This window comes from Mycteria americana, chromosome 7 (assembly GCF_035582795.1).
Source record: "Mycteria americana isolate JAX WOST 10 ecotype Jacksonville Zoo and Gardens chromosome 7, USCA_MyAme_1.0, whole genome shotgun sequence".
NCBI classification, from domain to species: Eukaryota; Metazoa; Chordata; class Aves; order Ciconiiformes; family Ciconiidae; genus Mycteria; species Mycteria americana.
This window is the reverse complement of record NC_134371.1, coordinates 58,033,174-58,054,603: the sequence shown is the minus strand read 5'-3', so window position 1 is coordinate 58,054,603 and position 21,430 is coordinate 58,033,174. Positions and strand designations below refer to the sequence as shown.

Sequence of the window (21,430 nt, the reverse complement as noted above, 5' to 3'; positions counted from 1 at the left end):
ATGCTCCAGCTGCAGGACAAGGCATATTACAAACCATCACTAAAGCATCTGACAGGGTTTTCCTTTTCATTATAAAAGTCCACAAGTAGCACAACTATAAAATAATTACACACAACCAAATGCTATGACAAGAAAATGAAGATTTCTATCAGTGGTCAACCCCAGGGCTCCAAAACTCAGAAAGAGTCGTCTTTCCTGTTCTTTAGAGAATTACTGACTTAAAGGTATCTTAAATCAGTTTGGACTGTCTCTGCTGCTGTCAGAAAAGATGCTACAAGCTATGGCAGTCAATGCCAAAATGCTTCTTCCAGAATGTGGTGGTAGGTCTAAATTGCCATTGTTGCACTGACTCTCCCCATGTACTAAGCCATCCTCCACGTTCCAGCTGAGAAAACCCTTTTGGGTTTCTGAGTCCTACATGTACAATGCTTCTCTGGAACAGGAGAAAAAAGCTGAGCCCAAGGGACCACCTGAGCTTTCAAAACAGAAAAACAAGATGGGGCAAGCATCTGCAGAACCACCTTCTTTTTCAACAGCTCTACAGTTTTCTCCTACCTTGTCCTTTAATTCCAAAAGGGGGTACAAAGTCCCTGATACGCGCCCATTTCCTGAAGGAATCATCCAAGAACATTGGTGCCGGCTTCGAGAACCTGAGAAAACCAAAATGAGAGAGAAATTAACTCCTGAACTAGGAAGGATAAATTTCTGTAGGGAGGTTGAGAGAATCCATACCTAAGTGCTGATTCTACATTCTCACCAGCAATAGAGTAAGGTGGAAGATTTTACTTTTACCCAAAGGTGCCTGCAGTGGAACGAATCTGTCAGACTCTGTGCCATGAGGACACCCAAACACTCAAGTTGTAAGCCTGGCAACCACTTCCACTCAACAATTTAGAACTTCCACATTATTGTTTGGCTATTAATTTAGCTACAATAAGTTGTAAATTGCAACCAGAGTTTAGGCAGTTTTACTTCCAGCTTTGTAAGCACAAGCCAATTTACGTGCCGTCTACACGAGTGTGTGAGGAAAGGGGTGCCGAGTTGCCTTTATATTGCTCATTACATACACGCGTGCTGCTCTGTGCAGGTGTGGATGCACTGGGCAAGTGAATGTGGAGAGCAAGGCTGGGGTTATCTGCTCTCATGGCTGCTTCTGCCTCACTCATATGCACGTACACAGCAGCTATCATAACACAGGCAAGAAAGGAAACAGTTCAGGAGATCATGAAGCAGCATTTAGTTTATAGAGAATGGAAATTCAGTACAGATGTAGGTGTTCTCTTCTGCATTCATTAACATACAAATGATTCAAGAGAGATCCTTGCCAAACCAAACAGTTGTGATCTATCCAAAATCACTTACAAAACAGAGAACTAGTCCTTCTTAACCGTGTCATTATGGGAATACATTATCCTAATTACACCCTCAACAGGCAAACACAGCAGCTACTAAAAATTTGTCTCTTCTAGAAACAATTAGTACAGTGGCCAGATAGAAGGAAACAATTAGCAAAATAAACTACAAAATGTTAACTTTCATGTGGGACGATTCCTGAGTGTATCAAGATCACTGCTAGAAAATATACTAATACTATTAGAAATCTGTTCATTCAATCATATCAAAACAGTAGCAGGGATGTTCTGGATCAAAATCAACCACACTATGCTATAGAAACGAAGAAAGGAATGTACTGCATGTTCAGAGTCAGAGTACATCTCCACTACAGCCATCCTGCAAGTGCGATGTACACGTATCTGAAATAGATACAGCCTGGCTAACCTAGGTACTGATAGCGGGACAGATGTAATGCACCGGTTTAACCCTTCCTTCAGGCTGTTTCTGCATTCAGCATGCAACTCCATGCTACTGCAATCAGGTAACTTTTGGACTTGAACTACCTGATTTAAGACAAACTCATCTACACTATGCCACAGCCAGGTACAGAGCAACAATTTCAGGGAAGCAGCTCAGTGAGGAAAGGATGGAATGAATTCTGAATTATAAACTGCTTAAAGTACAGCCCTATCACAGATGCCCAGTAAATCAGAGGTTACAGAAATCTCTGGGAAGGGGAAAGAGAGAGACCAAGAACATTTAACAAAACAAGAACAGAAGACTCCAACTCACCCATGCATACCGCTTCACATCCACTCATGCAACCTTTAATAAGATCATCTATAACCATAAAAGCAGGATGCACAGATTACATGGCTGATCTAGGAGGAAAGGAATGTTTTTCCACAGCTGAGGATACGAAAGGATCTATATAACTTTATCTGGTAATAGGTGGGGAAGATGTTTTAGATGTATTAGAGCTCTGAAGATCTTAAGTAAAAAACAAAAAAACACAGGCCTATTTAAAAAAAAAAAAAGAAAAAGAACAGGATGCAATAATACTCTGAAAGTATTATTACCTAAAAGCTTCAATAACCTGACAAATTTGTTCAATGTTTTTTCAAGCATCTTGGTGCACTGAAATGTATTATGTTACACTGGTGGGTCTCCAAGGAGTCATCTCCACCTCCTTCCAAGACCAATAGGAGGAATCTTTGCAGGATTCTCATGCAATGTAAGAGCTTTTGTAACCTGAATGGCTACAGCACAGATGTTCACAGCTCTTCCTTTAGAGCTACCACTTGAACTAATAGCAGAAGTCAGGTCCCACAGAATGATCCCCATTCTCCCCAAGCAGCAGCCGCAGTGAAGGACGATGGCACTGCCTTGGGGTCACCAGAACCTTTGGGCTGGTTTGTTAGGTCACCGAGCTACTCAGTTGCCACTGTGACATGCAATCTTCAGGAAAAACTTGGATGCTTCAAGAAAACACATAAGTGAGCAGGTTTTAATCTCCTCTCAAGAATCAAGAGGATTCCCTACAATAATGCTACAAAGTAGTGCAGTGTAAATAAAAAACTTAGCCAGTTCAGTCTGCCTATTCAAGAGCACTGCACGAAAAAGAAGGTAGAGGCTGTAAGGTCAGGCCTAACTCAGAAGTTAGCATTATTTATAGCTGCAATTAACTGGTCTATTTGCAAGTCACACACCAGGAAAGGACAGTTTACAGTAGACTGACATGGAGTATTGAGTGTCTCTCCCTAATGCAGACTTCCCCCTTACAAGGTGTCTGGTGAAACCAGGAGGAAGGTGAGATCCTCCTGGGACTCCCTGGGCCCTGAGGGGAGTCCCCAAAAGCAGCTGAAGCACTAGCAGGACTGAGCTGACGCTCTGCGGTGTCCCTTCCGCATGGGACCAAAGCGATGCCCAAAGAGAAGGGTGAGGTCACCGCTGGCCTTGTTTTTGTATTTGCTACAAAGTAAACTTTGGGATTTTTCTAGCAAAGAACACAATAGCCTTAGACCGCCTACTATTATTTGGTAATACTTAACAATATCGTACATGGAGCCAGGGAAAGTGACTTTTAATTCATACTTTTGCTTCATTTAAAGAGCGGGGAGGAACAGTTTTGGGGGAAATACTATATCCATATGGGGGGAAAAAGAGCAAATTAGAGGATATTTAGCTCCCATAAATCTTGACGGCAATTCCATTTTGGAAATATTAAGAAATCACGAATGCTGTAAGCTCATGATCTATGACAAGTGCTTTGCCACCTCAGTAAATCAGAGCAGGCCAGAACCGATGTCCAGCAGTGACAGGGAAACGCTGCCTGCCAGACCTCTCCAGGAGCACGGCTGTTCTGTCTCGGCTCTGAAGCACGGCTGGCATATTCTAGGACCCTTCAGGAAATATCAGGATATGCCTCAAACAGGCCATGGGAATGCTCTCTGCAGAGCACCTAAAATACATTCCAAGGAATGCGTGGGAGTTTGTCAAACAGAAAAAGTAAACGTTTCTGAATGATGTTAAATTTTGTATCTACTGAGCAGCTCACATACGGGATGCTGCATTTTACCTGAGGCGTCTGCTGCTGCTACCTAAAGGCAGGTGAGCTTCACCGACAACCACAGCTCCGGAATTGAAATAGGCTTGTGCTCTATGGGCAAACAGCACGTAAAGCAAGAGTTTTGATTTTTCAAATTTGATTTTTAACCACTTCCTATCTAGCCTACCCCAAATTCCAGAACAGACATAATGCAACCTCATAGCACATGACAGCCATGAAAAGGTGAGCAATTTGGGTGCTTGTGGCACACACTTATGACCTGCTTGATTTGGGAGAGAAATGCCAAGCATCTTAAATCACTAGTTTGAATGACATACCCTAATAAAACAGCAAATGACATCTAAATAGACAAAATCTGGACTCCATCTTCACGGTCTTTTCCAAACTAAATTATTCTATGAAATGCTGGATATGATAATTATGAGGTACAGTCCAAATCTCTCCCATCTCTCAAGTTTGCATTCCTTATACAAAGACATTAGTAAAATCTCTAACACAACTTGTCACTGCACACAGCAAAAGGAAGTGTACTGCCAGGAAACTATTCTTAAACAGGAATCTATATACACAAGAAAGTGTGATATATGTTTGTGCCTAGGGGATTACAGGTTACGTGACAAAAAAATTACATTTCCAGTTATTTTCTCCCTGACAAGTAAGAAGAGTTGTGACCCCAAAACATTTCTGCCTGGAAGGCTGAGCTAGCCTGCCAGAAGCTCCCCAGCCAAGTTTTCCGACCATTTCCATTCTGTCCTCCACACACAGGTCTATTAATAAGCACTCCTTTTTGATGTGTGCTGAGGTATTCAGCATCAGCAGCGCTAACTTCCCAAAGTTTCGCGCAAATCCTAGACCATCACTGCCTCTATCAAAGTAGCTACCGAACCATTTCAGACATTTAATCTTGACTAGAATCTGCTCCCTACTCTTACCTGCTGCTTTCAAGGCAATTAACGCATACATGTGAGAAGGGAATAAGCTAGACCACAGAGGAAGTAAAATAAATAAACCGATTGACAGTCTTTGGCTATAACAAGGAGGGAGGAAGACAAGGCCAAGTCCCTCAAAGAGTAGAGGAGAAGATGGCACCACGTTCCTAGAAATCATGACACTAAGGAAAGGCAGATTGGCAGTCCCTAAGCTCCATTGGGGGCTTATTTCTCAGAGATTTCCCTCCTTCCCTCCTCCCCCCTTTAAGCTGCCCTGCCCTTTGGTTTCTTCTTTAGTTAGGGAGAATCGGCGGCGAAGAAAAACTGAAAGCTGAAGGAAAAAAAGCAAACAGTGCTAGAACTTCATGTTGTACATAACCTGCACATTGCATTTGTAAAAGGGCATGAACAACCTTTCTTTTTTTCTTTTTAAACACACAAAAGAATGACTTATTTGTTCCAGCATGACTTCTACTCTCTCTTTTGTTTGCTTATGCTCAAAAGCATCCACAGTTAGAAGTTAGACAGAAGGCACAAAATCCACCGATTTTATTAATAAAATGGCCGAAATACAAACCAAAGCACTCTAGCACTGCATAATTAGCTCCGATAGAGGCATTTCTAAAAGTACAGAAAGAAAATCTAAACTAACCTTTTCCTTTTTCCCTAGTGAGACCTAAATGTATGTTCTCCCCCTTGCCTCCCTTCTCTGGGGAGCAGCATGGTGTGATAGCATAGGGAATGAGGAGGCTTGTGATGTCCTGATTTCACATTTCTTATTGACATTAATCCTCTGTCAAAAATCCAAGCAGCTCAAAGATTCCTCAAGCAGCTGAAAAATTTAAGAAACTGCATTAATAAGGATTAACCCCATCCTACAACCAACATACCACTTTTCCTAAATCAGCAAATAAGAGTCAAAAAAATGGATGGCTGCAAGGAGAAAATCTTTAACAGTGGAGATGAGGCCAAAAATTTAGTTGCTCTTAACAAACTGCAGAAATGGTCTAAAAGTAAATCAGACAATACGGTAAAGACAACTTCGTACTGAAGAATGGCCACACTGGGTCAGTGCACCCTACCACTGCCATTTGAGACCCCTAGTCCTTCTTTTGGAAAAGACAGTGAGCCACTGATCCCTATCCATCTTCTCCCATGCTACTCATGCCTATAGACCCTGAGTGTACCTACAGTTGTCCCTTTCAGGCTGAAAAGTCCTCAACTACTTGGCCATTCTCTGTACAGATGCTACTGAATTCTGCAGTGGTACAACACTGCTTCGCTTTGTTCTCTGCCCTTTCCTAATAGCTCTACCATTTGGGTTTTGTCCGTTACGGAGCTGGTGTAATCACTTGTTCCTTCGCAGCTCTGCAAGAAGGACCGTGAGGTATAAACCGTGGTCCTTCCTTCTGACAGGCAGGGGCAGTAAATGCCACAGCCACTCCAAAAAAATGCCTTTGGACAGGCTTTATTCCATAAGCAAAGAAAAGGAAGGGGCAGGTACAGCCCACTGAACAAAAAACCCTCTACCCACCCGCAGGCCATGTAGCAGGACGCTCAGTTACCCCAGCCTCCTCGCCTGGGAATGGTTGCTCAGTACCTTTGAGACACCCTGGAGCATCATCAGCCTTCTTGCCCTCTTTGCTGTCCCTCACCTAGTAGGTTGTTAAACTCATCGGTGCAGGCATTTTCCCACTGCCTGCTCACTGCTCTATTTAGAGCCGGACCAGCTGCTCCAACGTATCTTAAAAGGCCTCCATACTCTGCGCTGTGGTTCACACACAGAACATTGTCATACTATTGCAGAAAAGATAAACATCCTATCATGACTGAAAAATGTAAGTATCACAGCTGTAAAGCCTGTTAAGTACGCCACTTTATTCAGGACCAGAAAGCATCAGCTCAAGGACCATGCCCAGTTCTGGGTCTCACGCAAAAAACATGAACAAACTGGAAACAGGCTGTAGGAGAGCTGTGAAAAAGATCTAAGGTCTAGAAAACGTGATCTCTGAGGAAAGCTAGAAAGAAATGAATTTGTTTAGTCTAGAGAAGAGAAAATTGAAAGAGGACATGATAAGCCGTTAAATATTAATGAGGCTGCTGCAAAAGAGAAAGGTAGTATCTCCATATCCCCGGTAAATAGAAGTAGTAGCCGTGGGCTTAAAATGCAGCAAAGGAAACTTAACTTAAACATCAGAAAAAGGCTTCTTATGCTTGGGATTATTACACATGGAAATCTATTGCCTGGACATGGGTTACAGAACCTGCATGAACTACGCTAGTTTCTGATTTTATTGTATTACCTTTAACAACAAGCTTGCATCTATTAAGCATGGGTTAGTCATAGCTGTGCCTACTTTTAAGAAAGAAAATTCAGTAGATGATCTTTTGAAGCTTTGCCCAGGTCTATTTCTTTTAAAACCGTATTCACACTGGGCTAATGTTGCGAGGAGGTGACCAAGTACCCAAGCTACAGTCTGCTGCAGCTGGGAATCAAGAGCTACCCCTCAGATTCCTTAGGATTCTGAAGTACTTACCTTCATACACGGTAATCAAATTTCAGTACAAACACAACTGCAGATAAGCAGCACATGGATTTTGCAAGCCTGTTGCCTGCCAAGACTGCTTTCTGTTTGTACCCTGTACCTTTGTGATAAACAGGAAGACACGTAAAGTTTAACCTTTCTGCAGTCATTAATATCTTGTGCTTACGCACCGCCAAGGCACAAAATCAAAGACTGATTTAATATCAGCTCTGTCCCTCCTGCTAACTGACTATGTTCTGACATGCATGAAGTCTAACAAAGTACCCTGAACAGTTTACCTAGAGTGTCTCTATATAATGGAAATAATCATTACGGGGACTGAAATATTTTGAAAGAAACTGTAAATGTTAAAGACAAAAAGAAATCAGTTTGCCTGCTCCAGCCAAATCCTCAGACTTTCCTACTGATTCTCCAAACGCTTCAGACAAAACACACACATGCACACGCAAAAATAACAAGAAGCTTTTGGTTTAAAGGTTGGCTTCCTTTTGGGAAAAAAAATAAAAAGGCAGAAAAAAAAAAAGCTATAAAATTCAGTCAAGGCAGAAACTTTGTCCTGACCTGCCTCATGGTGCAGCACATAAGACATGCAAAATTTGTCATTGTTCACCGAAGCCTCTAATACCAAAACACGATTATGCAAGGGTGAAAAGCTGACTTCTAGACAGCATAGAATGATGTTAGTTTAAAAACCAGTCTCCTAACATAATTTCAATGTCATAGTTTGTTTTTCATGTGTTATTGTCAAAGATGCAAGATTGAATTACAGCTAGTTTTTCCTACCAAAAGCCAGGTGCAGTGTTCAAGGCCTCTGAGGGAGCACTGAGCCAAACAGATGAGATTACATGGTATTTGGAAACATGATGAAGGTGAGCAAAAGCAGACTGTAATTACTGCCTGAGTTTTCAAAGCCTTCTGTGCAAATAAAAAATGAGATGAGGAGGGAAGGAGAAAGGGTCCAATCCTTCCCCCTAGCTGAAAGAGTCAGCTCACATGGAAGATGCCAGCCAGCAGCTCTGCCAGTTGGCCAAAGTTTAGCACAGTTATGTTCTGCTCACATTCCACTGGAACAGGAAGGAGATTGCTGTTTCTAATGAAAAAGAATAGGACAGCAGTCATCTAGGCTAATTGCTGCCGTGCAACATTGCACTCCCAAAAGGCAGGGAATCTGATTTTTCTGGTGAAGATCTAACATACATTCCAGAAGACTGCAGATGACGGGCACAGCTTCCATCACTGACCTCTTGTCTTTTGTCATAGATACTAATTAACCAGTCCGTTAAAACGCAGTGACTGAACTTTGTTTTTATAAAGCCATCTTACTGTTCTCTCTATTCTACTTGCAGGGGAAAGTTAATCCACAGCTGTGCCATTGCCAGCAATGCTCCCCGCCCACTGCTCATTCCCGCTGCCCTCAGCACGTTGGACTGTCCTGGGCTGCCGGCAGTCTTATGGTAGAGCACATCACATTGCACTTCACTGTTTCAAAAGCCTCTGATCTTGTTTCCTCCTACCACGTTATTTAATGTACATATCTATCTTAAGGTTATCCTACTGTATCAGAGCAATTTTCATATTTGAAAGCATTGAAGGGAATAGTGAAATCATTAGTGGCCTTCATAACAAGTAATAATGCCACTGCAGAAGGAGCCTGGAACACTTAATTCTTCCATCTAGAACGAACAGCACATATAGGTTTTGTGCATGTACATCAAGAAAGCTGAAAAGAAATTGGTACATATGTAGAGAATAGGACAATGATGAAAAAGAGCCTTCAACCATCAGCTAAACCAAAAATGCACGTATTGTTCAGCACAGCCAAGCACAAGCACAGAACAGATGCGACTGCTCTGTCTACGTACAGCACAGGGGATGCAGCAAGGAAGGAAAAGAGCTATTGAAGCTAACGAACAAATAGACACAGAAGACAAATGAGTATGACCTGATCATGATACAGCCAGCTGAAGATGAAAATAAGGTTACTAATGTTTAAAATGGGTAGGCTCCAAAACAGCCTTGTGATGGAAGCCGAGGAAGACAGGGAAGTCCAAAACAAATTACTTGAGGTGAAGCTTGGTCATTTAATGAAAGGGGTTGCATGATTTGGTGTCTGCACAGGCAGGGGACTGGACTTTGTAATTCATTTGGTTCCTGAATGCCTGATGTGCCTTCACCTCTGGCACATTGCTCTTATCCAGGTAAAAAATCTGCTTGGAGCAAAAATTTCCTGCGTAAGTCTTACTAGAGTGAGGATGCTGGCAGAAGAAATGTCAATGTTTCAAGCATCGTTACTGAAACAGATGGGTTGTTCTGAGAGAGAATAGTCTTGATTTTTTCAAGGCTCGTTTTCTTCCAGAATGATCAATGCCATTTCAGAACCTAGACAAAAAATTCCTTTTAAGATGATATGGAAATAATTAATCTGTTGCGAAGTACACACCATGGCATTAACAGAGGTATTGTCAGCTCTTCTGATTTTCTTACGTGGAGTCCAATATTCTGAAAAGTTCTACGGGACCCAGTTCCTCGTATCACACTCCTGGGAGAATCTCAGTTTTCATGTTAAAAAAACCCAAACCCCAAACAAATAAAAAATACTTTCCTAGCCTTATAGTTGGAAATGAGACCTCAATAACTAACAAAGGCTCAGAAACCTGAGGAAAAATAAAAAGAAACCATTATTTTCAAACTGCACGCATTTTCTGTCCTGACTCATTAATACTGAATATTTGTAGGTTGCAATTCTCATCAGTGCAACTCCCAACAGTGACTTTAAGGTGTTCCAGAGAAAGCCTCCCCAATGAAAATGCAGGCAGAGGACAAGCCTGCTCTCAGACACAAACAGGAAATGAAAGCAAAACAATAAAAGCAAGGGGAAAAAAGTCTGTAGAAGCTATTGCACCAATACTTGCCTACAGCACACAAGACAGGCAGATAATTAAATGCAAAGAAACACAGACAAGAAGTAAATTGTTCAGCTTCTTTGTACACTGTATGAATTGATGCTCAAAGACAATCACACGGATAGTCCATTGCGATATTTCTTAGAATTTTTTTGTCAGTATTTTCAAAAGATTTTTTTTCAAGTCATCACAATCTGGGTTTGACATAAAAAACTGGCATAGCAGTGACAATATCAAATCAAGTCTACAGTTTTGTTGAGAAAACAGGAAGATATGAACTAGAAACAAGAACGAACTCTGCCGCGAAAACAAGAAGGGACTGAAAGCATGGGAGATGCTGAGCAAGCAGAGCTCTCTCTTAACATTTTGAAATTGGACAAGGCTTTTTGGTTGGAATCCATGTCATCGTCTGCACCATTCAGAAGGTGGACATCCTAACTAAAAAAACAGCGAGGGTGGAAATGTTCTCCATTGCACAAATTCCTAATGCCTAAGCAATTTACCTTGGCATGCTCCTTCTTGTAGGAAGTTGTTCAAGAAACAGTTGTGTGATTTTCAAGCTTGCCTAGTAGTCAAAGCAGTGTAATTCATCTGACCACAGAATAAGTTTTTTTCCTTCTATTAAGTGAAACAGGATAATATAGCTTTAGGTGCCATCTCCCAGGTACAGCCACCTGATGTGCATTTGTACAATGTATTAAAAAAAAAAAAATCACTAATATCAGAATAATATCACTTACTGAGAAACAGTTACAGATAGATTACAAAGCTGCTATTAATGAGATTCAGATCAATCCCGACGGGAAAAATTCCAGATGCGTTTCTGTTACTCTGCTGCACAATAGACTTCACATTGTAGTGCAGGACGAACTGGGGGCAGCCAGTTGTTACTATTTAAGGTTCAGACAGAGGCTTTTTCTTCCCTTAACCAGATGCAAAAACCTCCAAGGATTTTTGCATCTCACAGGCTCAGGCTGGGAGCCTAGACAAAAAAAGGCCAAAACATGCACCCCAGGTGGAAAGGGTGTTTTCAGAGGGGGCTTCTCCCCCCAGGTGCCTGTGCCAGCAGGTCCCTCTGTAACGAGAGAATGGCTGATATGGGAGAGATGGACCCTGTGCCCAGTTTCATGTAATTCTCTGTCTCCTCTGTCACCTTATTAATTCCAGCCCTTAGCCTAAGAGTTATCTGTAAAGCAACATGCATTAAAATCTTCCAGATAATATCAGCACTGTTTAATATAAGCCTCTCTCCTTTGGTCCCATGGTTTTTAAAATAAACAAGTATTTTAACAAAACAAGGGTAAGATACTGAGCTTGTAAAACCTCTTTCCGGGTACTGCTTCCAGAGATAAGGCATAGAGACTGGACATTGAAGAAAGTTTCCATGTAAGAGGCCACCTGACAAAACCAAAAGGATTTACTGACTCAAGGAGCAAGTGGGTGCTGTGGAGAAAACTGCAAACAGTAGACAGCACAGAGAGCTATATAATTTCTTCATCATCCCACACAGTAAGTGTCTGGCTTGAGTTAGAGATTAGGCAGGGAAGAAGAGACTGGAGGTGCCACTTGAGTGCTCTGACAAAGAAAAGAACCATGAACCATGCTGACCTCTCCTGTCCTACTTGCAACACAGGTGCAAATAACAAGACCTATCCTTCCAGCCAGCACACTTACTGGCATCCTCCGACCAGGGTCCTGTGCTCTCTTGTGTCCCCAAGTCAAAGTTGAACATGCATCTGGCAACAGACTGTGCAACAACGGCACCCATGGCAGTAACTTCAAAGGACTCTGCTCCGAGGCTTGACAGATACCTGAAGCACAAGGTAAGTTCTTAAAAGCCTGGTCTCCAACATGCTGTAAATCTTTTGGAGGAACCCATATCCTCCCTGCCTCACTAATCAAAGCAGAGGGACTCTCCCAGTTATTCTTCTTGCACCACCTGAAGGATGGTACAACAGTCCTCCCCGTTCCAGGAATGGAGCTTTTCAATGAGATAGTTCATTTCAACAAGTTCCCACAAGAAAAGCCAGTAGAAAAAAGGATGCTGCTGGTTTATGCATTTGAGATTTATGTAAGTCACTGAAATAAATACTAAATATTATTAGCTACGAAAGGAAATGGTTATAGTGAAGAGGAGGGGATAAAAAACCCACACAAATATGCCTTCTCTTTCAGTACCCTTGATAAAGAAAGCACTTTTCCTACAGCTGTGGGAAAGAAAACAAGACTTAACAGTGAAAGTTGAAGTTACACGTCTTTTGGCTGTTATCAAAGGGAGCTATAGCACATGGACAAAATGCAGTCCGAGTGATCCCAAGTTCCAAACCAAAGAAATGCTGCAGGCATATTCATCATCGGCATTTGTATTCACTCCAGAATATTACAAAGAGCAGTGAACACTTGCTGATCCACTACTTTTGTCCCAGTAGCAACCTTTAATTGCGTGAACTGCGTTCAGCCTTTATAGAAAGCATCAATAAGTTCACTCCCATCGTCGATAGTCTCCCACTGACCCCCTCAGGCAACCCAGTATTAAGTCGTTGCAGAGTGCAGCGCTGCTAGTTGACACAGAAATCCTGCCACACCTGGGAGTTTGCCATACCCTTACTGAGTAGGTGGAACAAAGTACAGAGAGTGACCTTGTAACCCAGCATCTCCACGGATCCATCAGGGAGCCTCAAAAGAAGTCACTTACTCTCCGCCTCAGCCTGGAATTCAGTCTATTCACTGTATTTTCTTTGCATCATCCGGTTTTGGTTTATTTTCTCATTCTTTTGTTTGCCCACCTATGTTTGTCTAACCACTTAGATGTCCTACACAACCATTACAGTATTCAAGCGCTCCACAAACAATTGCTTAGAATTTACATCTGTCATGGAGAAGGTGTTCATGTTTTCATTCCATTTCTTGAAAGTTTTAAAACTAATTCCATGAAGCTATTAAACTTTTCACTCCAGACATTTTGGAAGTAGACATGCTCGGTGTGACAGTGCAAAAAATCTCTCCGTTACAATGACAAATTGCAGTCATTTTGTTCTCGTTTAATCTTACTTTTAACAAAACAATCACTTTGGTAAGAAAAACTGGAAAAAGTCATGAAAGCTCACAGCCTAAAAAGTGAAAGCTTTGGAATGCACTGGCAAAAGAAAACAAAGACCATAATATAAATAATGAGTAATCTTAATCACCAGCTATTTCTAATATCTTACTGTCTTAAGTACTTCTACCCTCCAATAAATCAACACTTAGTCACTTCTTTGAACTTACTGAAGTACAATAGAAGAAATAACAAGAAAGCTGGTTCAAGCTACCAAATAAAGTTCCTTAAAAATAATAATAATAATAATTTATTATTCAAAGCTGTAATAAAATCCCAGAAAACATTTTGACTGCCCTTCCAAATTTTTCCCAAATAGTTATTTTTCTAAAAACAATTTCCCTATATTAGTTTAGAGTAGTTTAAAAAAAGTTAAAGCCCACAACCCCATCTAATTCACGATACTCTTCATTTCCCTATCTAAACAGAAATTAGGGCTACTTTAGCCGAGTATCCCTTGATCTCAGTGACAAGCGAAGCACCAGATTTTCATTATCCAGCAAAACAGCAATGCTGCTGGCTGCAAGGAGAACTTCCCACAAGTATTTATGGGTGCTCTTTGGGCAAGTGCTCAAACAGACTCCAAACAGAAAACAGTAGAATATCATCCCACATCACTCTCTCCACCTCTGCTCAGCCCTCCTGAATTCTACCTTTCCTTTCCGTTGGACATTTTGCTTTTCCTGAGTTGCAGACTAAGTGTACTTGGCAGTGAAGTTTACAAGCAACACAACTGTAAAACCTGCAGATTCTCACATCAATACTGTGTAAACATCACTGTCTAAACTTAAGCCTACAAATGACTGAAGAAAAGATTTTCAGAGACGATCAGCACTTTGTTGAATTCAACAGAAACTGTATAGTAACCCATCTTCTGAACAAATCAGGTCACTCATGTTACCATACTTATCTTCTGGTAATTACTTCTGATTATTCCCAGTGCACATTCTTCCACCGCAGCAGCCTGATACATGCTCTGCAGCAATGGTTTTCATTTTAATATCTTGGCCAGTCATGAAGTGAATCAAATCGACAGCCCCTCTGGTGATACCAAGCTTTAGAGGCAACAAAATAGGTCCACTCCCGCCAACTTTTATCAGCTAACCTTTGAAAAATGGCATCCCTAGTTACAGGAATTAGTATCTCCCATACTGAGAATAGGGATTAGGAGTGAAAACACAAGAGCAGCTCTAGTAGAAATAAGAATAGGCTGATGTGCAGCAGCATCAACAAATTGCTTCCAAACCTGGCCGTGGCCAGCACAGCTTTGGAGAACCTGTAACAGTTAGTGTGAGTTTTTGTTCCATGGCTACTTATTTCTTCTTTCAATATCAAGAGTGTGCTTAATGCTGCAAAGCACAAATCTGAACAAACCTTGCCTGCTCTGCTTACTGTTATCACCCACTGAAAGCTACCATGGACATTTCTTGAAAGACACATGAAGAGCCTGGACTCCGAGGGCAGCGATCTCGAGGCACTGAGCTGTGCAGCGTTAACCATCAACACTAACCCCAGAACAGAGGCACGGGGATCAGAGATGTGTGCTTTCTTGGTAATTACAGTTACTGCATCAGAATCGGTGGTCTCTGAGGAAGGGAAAAAAAGCGTCGCTTGATTTTTAGCTTGGGATTATTTTTTTAAGAATTCATCGGTTTGCTTGCCCAGCAGTAAGGAAAATCCTACCTAAGGATGCAAGTGAGACTGCGCTGGGTCAGATCAGAGTTCAAAATCTCTTTTCCAAAAATGGCAATAAATGGATGTCCAAGGTAAAGCAAGAACAGGGCAAAGAGATAAAATATTTCCTCCCTAACATTCACACAGCTTTCAAACATTTTCAGCTGAGTGGATTTCCTGAGCTTGATGTGGTTTGTCTAATCAGCAACCCCCCTTTCCCTCCCAGCAATGGATCTCTCCTCCAAATGTTTGTCCAGACTCCCCTGGAATTAGTACAGACATTTTGCAGCCGTCACATGCTTCAGCACAGAGTTGCTCAGGTATATGACCTGCTGTATGAAGAACTGAATCTTTTTTGTTCTGATGCATGGAAGTAGAAACACATTATGCAGAAAGACTGTATCATGTTTTTTCCCTTCTACCTTTCTTCCCTGTAGTAAAAGCCAAGGGAGAGTTCAGTGCAGCTCAGCCAGAAGACCCACCACAGAAGATCAGATCTCCCTCTGCTCTCTTGCTTCCTTCCCCTCAGACACTAACAGGGACATATGTTTTTATCCCATTTGTAACATATCCAGCTGCCTCAGCAATCACATCACCTCCTAATTCTCAATCCCCCTTTGCCCTCAAGGTCTTCCCTTATTCTGCCTTTGGGATTTTATGTTACCGAGCTTCAAGAAGTTATGTTTCACGCAGCTCTCTCTGGGAAGCACACTCTATCTTTGTGCAGTAGAAGCCTTTAAATCCATTTCTTATGTTCCTTATGCGTTCCTCAGACTGTATCTCCCAAAGCTCTCAACTGGCTTCCCTGGTGTCTACCTCAAGCTGCTTGCTCTCACCTACTAGGTGAGCAACTACCGCTTTTTGGCCTGGCAGACCACTCAGCAACTTTTAAGACTGGGGAGTACTGCAGGCAGTAGTCCCTCTCCCACGACGTAAGGAGTCAAGCCTCCTCCTGTGTTCACACAGGACAGCTTTCCCGAAGATGTTTGGTAGCTGTAGATGGCTGGGGAGTTTCAGATTTATTACATACAACTGAAAAATCTCTCTCTGCACAATGTAGCTCCCGACAGGAGCACCAGAAATGAAGCGTCTGTAAAGGACTGAAGGGCCATACACGTACAATGAGCCCCAGCTGCTTTCTGGGAAAGAGCACACAGGCACAGAAACCATGGCACGCTCAGCAAGTGGCCTGGGCTTCCAGCTGGTGAGGAACACGAAGTCACTACGTCCACAGACTGCACTGAACAAGAAGCGGCAGTTATGGCAGCTATCAACTGCTTCAAGGAGATCCTCTCTTGCACTTTTGAGCTGGCCAGTGTTCTTCAGCAGCTGCACGCAAGGAGTAAAACACTAGCTTTCAAAAAGACATATTTCATAAGGAGATGAGGTCTATCCAGGCACAAATGACAAACAGCTACATTACTCCCCTTTACCCACTAGCTAGCGTGGGAATAAAGCTCAGACACAGGAAAACTGCCTCTGTAGCAATGTCCTGCAGCTGTCAAAGAGTTGGCATGCAAAGAAGTCAGGCACAGGAAGAAGAGAAGTGCTGCTGCAACCCTGGCCAACTGAGCAATTTCAGCGTCTCAGCATGACAGCACAAAAGTAGGTGACCATAGAGACACTCTCCCATTCCACTTTCTGTACAGCTTTGCCTTGGACATTCACATGTGGTCTCTCCTGACCTGCGGGAAGTACAGCAATGTGTATGCTTTGATCCAGCAATACTGACTTAAGATCCAGTCTTGTGTGGGAAGCATTGATGAATTACCTCTGGTAGACACTAAAATCACTCAACCAATTAACTGAGATTAGATTAGCTAGTAGGTTTGGAAAAATGCTACGAATAAGATGTGTGCAGCCACACATGTTTTTACTCACTTACATGACAGTAAGACATGTATTACTTCAAGCATCAAGGCTACACCAAATCAGATAAGCAATCCCATCTAAAACAAAAAACAGCAACATACTTCCCACAAAAGTAAAATAACTTTGTACTAAGCCACAGTGGAGTAAACCAACCAGAGATACAGTTTCTTCCCAACCCCGATTAGCTTCAAAATCAATGCCTTAAAGAGCAAGAATTCACATTCTTACGTTTTAAAAAAATCTACTGTTACTATAGCCGTTTTATTACTTGTATTAGTATGTGATGATGCATTTCTTATTCAGATCCTGTCTCGGTAAAGTTGATAAGGTTAGACCAGTTTGAAACATAGTCTATTTCCATTTAACTGAGAGCCAAGAAGGGTTAATATTGATGCAGTTTACTACTTTTCTGCCATTCACTAAATTGCACACACCTATGGTATTTTGTCTGCAAACTAAACACATCACATTTTTGCTCATACAGAACCCATCCTTCCTAGAGAGACAGGCTACAGTTTTATTTTGGAGTAGATCGGAAAGCAGGTCTGAAGTAGGTGTGCAGACACGCAGGTCTTCTCTACCACTACCTCTTCTCAGCAAGGAGTAAAAGAGGAAGAGCAGAGGACCAAGGCCTGAGCTCTGTGGGCCTCCTCCTAGAGGAAGCTGGACAGAGCTGGGTGTGAAAGAGCTTCTGAAGGACCTGTGACGGAGTGCTGCAGTGAGACAACAAGAAAGGAGACAAACAAGTAAGGGAAAAACAACATTTTGAGAAGAGCCATCTTGACGGTGGTAAAGGCTGTTGGCTGGAACAACCTAAAAGACTACCAGTTTTAAGCAATCACTTGTCACATTGCTTCTTCCACCCCCTCCTGTAAAGTCACATCACATCAGCTCATCTCCAGGAGCTGCCTGAAACACTGCCTACACACCGCAGTTCCTGCGGATCTGATGATATTCACCAAACTACTGCTGCATCAAGGCAGTTCCTGCTGGACCACATCTCAGTGGCACTGAATGTCATGCCAAAATTTGCTCCTCCAGGTAAGGAAAAGAAGAGAAGCTTAGGAGACAGGGAACGAGGGCCACAGCTGGGAAAAGTAGAAGGCACTGGAAAAGTGCAGTGGGGAAAATGTGCTCATGGTGTTAAGGGGTGTGGGATCAGGATGCAGGTCTGTGCAGGTCACGGAATACAACAGGGGAGAATAGAGAGTTGCCAGAGTATGGTACAGTGACACGGGAGGCTGGACAGTGGTTTGTGATTTGAAGAACTAAGAAGATGTAACAAGGGAAGTGGTAAACGCAGGATTACATAGACCACGGGACAGGCTCTCTGGTGACTGGGACTAGAGAATTCACTTTTTAAAACCATATTTCAGTGTCACACCTCTAAATTCCGCTTGGAACCCATCTGAGACCACCCTTGCAGCTTAGCAGTGAAGAAGTCAAAGTCTCTGCCTGTGAAGAAGCCACCGGAACCTCTGTCTAGAAGTTTCCAGGGGCCTTTCAAAAGGTGTGAGCTATACTGGAAACAACCTAGGATGGAACTGGAGGAGAGAAGCTCAAGGACATGACTGGAGTGTTATCCTTGACCACAGAGACGAAGGGAGGAGGGCAATCACTACTGCAATGGGATAAAAGACAAGTATTCTCCAAGGTGGAGAAGTAAACTCTTCAGATCCTAAAGTATTGTAAGGGAGCAGGCAAGCAAGCAGAAGAGCAGAAATGTCAGGAAAAGACCTGACAAGGAATGAGAAAAAATTGCAGAAGAGGAAAAGAAAGCACGTTAGGGGATGAGAAGGCAAAAACGTTGTGCTGAATATTGTCATTCTCTCTCATTTGGAGTGGGGAGCAGTGAGACTATGGGCAACAAATGCTGAAGAGGGCTCGAGGGCAAGTCACACACAACAAAGCCTTTATCTCTGTGGCCATGGCGGGTGGTTAGAGCAGTTTCACTAGGAAGAGTACAAAACCATAGGAAGGAAGAATCCATTTGTAACACAGGAGAGGTGAGACTGGTCCCAGATTTCCGGCAGGGTAAGAACAGCAGTACACTGTGGGGTGAGCCAGGGTAGACCTGGTGGAAGACAAGAGAGGCAAAGGAATAAGTAGCAAGTAAAAAGAGGACAGAGAGAACAAAACACCTGTCAATGGAGGAAAAGAAGTGGATATAAGGTAATATAAGGAGAGCAAAGGAGTTGTCATAAGTGATGCAACAGGTCACAGAAAAAAAAGGGCAATGAATTGTGCGATTTGAGCCACTATGTACATAGTAAAACTTCAACTAGGTTCACACTGCATGAATTTTCAGTTATAGGAGTTGTGCTGGTCTGTGTCATACCGTGGTCATCTAAATGTTTAGAAGTCTATTTTTAATATTCCTTTTAAAGAGTTTTCCTGGTAAGCAAGTTTATTGTGTTGTGGTTTCTCAAGTCCCTCTGCAAGTTTAGGTAATATATTTGCTCCTTCCATTCCTGCAGTTGAAAGTCTGATTTTAATGAGAGATTGCACGTTTTGGTTAGCAGCTCAATCATTACATTCTTAAGCCTCTTTAAAATTCCTAGATGTATACAGTCCAGGACGGGTGATTTAGCACTCATTAGTTTAGCAGTGAGAGAGACCAGAGACACTGCTTCAGAGAGATTTTAGTGTTCTGAAGTTGGTTCCTAAGCATACGGGACTTGAAAGCAAAAAGATAGGAGGGCAGATTTACAAACCCGCAACACAGAGGAGAGCTAAGGCTTGAATCAGATACAGTCTGTCCTCCACCTCCTTCCTGTCTGTACAAATGAAAACAAAATGCCTCTATTTAAACTAACTTTCAAAAAATACTTGCTGCTACTATGGGCAGAAGCATGAAGAAGAATAAGCCCTCCAACTAGTTTTAGTGATAGCTTCCATGGTACTCTACCTCTTGATCAGCGGGGTTCTTTTTACATGATTAGCAAGGGTGTAATTAAGGAAACCGAAGGAAGAAAGGTAACCCAAAGATGAATGAGGCCTTTATTCAAGGTATCTCTGAGAAGGAGCAGAGACTGTAAGACAAGAAAAGATGAGGGTCCTGGTGGGCAAGTTGAACATGAGCCATCATTGAGCCCTTGAGGCAAAGGCAGCCATCCCGGGCTGCACGAGGCAGAGGGCTGCCAGCAGGACAAGAGAGGGGACCCTTCCCCTCAGCCCAGCACTGGGGAGGCACTGCTGGAGGGCTGGGTCCAGAGCTGGGCTCCCCACTGCAAGAGAGACATGGACATGTTGGAGCAAGTCCAACGAGCTCAGATGATTAAGGGACTGGAGGATCTGCCATATAAGGGATGTGGTTTAGTAGGCATGGAGGTGTTGGGTTGACAGCTGGACTAGATGATCCTGGAGGTCTTTTCCAACCTTAATGATTCTATGATTCTGTAAGGGGAGGCTGAGAGAGCTGGGATTGTTTGGCCTTGAGCAGAGAAGGCTCAGGGGGCTGTCATCAATGTGGGGGCAATCAAGAAGGCAGAGAGACTCTTCTCAGTGGTGCCCAATGTACAGGGCAATAGGAAAAAAATTGAAATACAAGAAATTCCATTCAAAATAAGAAAAACAACTTTTACTGCAACAATGGACAAACGCAGGAACAGGTTGTCCAGAGAGGTTGTGGAGTCTCCATGGGTGGAGATACTCAAATACAGCTGAACATAGCCCTGAGCAACCTGTCCCAGGTGACCCTGCTTTGAGCACAGAGGTTGGACTAGACCATCTCCAGAGGTCCCTGCCCACCACACCTAGTCACTGATTCTGTGATCCTTCTCCCCACGGAGCAAGGAACATTAAAGTTGCGAGAGCTCAAATCCTATCCAGGTCAAATCTCAGAAACAAGGGTCTGCTAAAACTCCATTTTATACAAATGTTGTAATTCTTGCTGACCTCAATCAGCCTAATCATGTGATAAGATTACAAAATGAAAAAAAGGCATTTAATTTGATCAATACCAGTAGCTATTCCACTGACCTAATGCTTGGCCAGAGAGAGCTTGTGAAAACTGGATGAATGCACATGACTACAGGATTTCATCCTCTGGAAATCACAGCTTAAATTTGCCATTCAACAAAACTGGAAATCTGTAGCTTTAATGTCACCCCATTGCTAATAGGCCTATTTACCTGGCATAAAACACACAAAGATAATTTGACCAATCGAGGCATGTGTTTAAGTGTAAATCCCTAGACTTTTACTCTGAGCTGAGCTGCCCGTACAAATTTGACGCCTCCTGCAGAATAGATATAAGGAAAGCAATGAACTAATCCTTTCGGTTGAAGGGATGAAGAAGAGAAATGAAGGGATGAAGAAGAGAAAAAGAGAAAATGCTGAAGAAGAGAAATTAATTAACCAAAATGGGGAAGTGTGAGTCTCAGTATTTGCAGTTTAGTCAAAGGTCTCCTAAGTATGCAAATGCCCAATGTCTACCCACACCATTTAACACCTTTGCAGTTTTAAGTGAAGTGCTAGGACTAATAAATAAGTTAAAATCAGAG

At 42.5% G+C, this 21,430-nt stretch overlaps 1 protein-coding gene across 6 annotated transcripts in view; it reads right to left on the bottom strand.

Moving 5' to 3' along the window:
* ST3GAL3 (ST3 beta-galactoside alpha-2,3-sialyltransferase 3) overlaps positions 1-21,430 on the bottom strand; it is a 190,788-nt gene that overhangs the window by 76,353 nt on the left and 93,005 nt on the right. For all 6 annotated transcript variants that reach the window (XM_075508606.1, XM_075508602.1, XM_075508603.1 and 3 more), the window contains one exon: positions 556-650. In XM_075508606.1, coding sequence (XP_075364721.1) covers positions 556-650 — 95 coding nt within the window. The remainder of the gene's footprint in view (positions 1-555; positions 651-21,430) is intronic.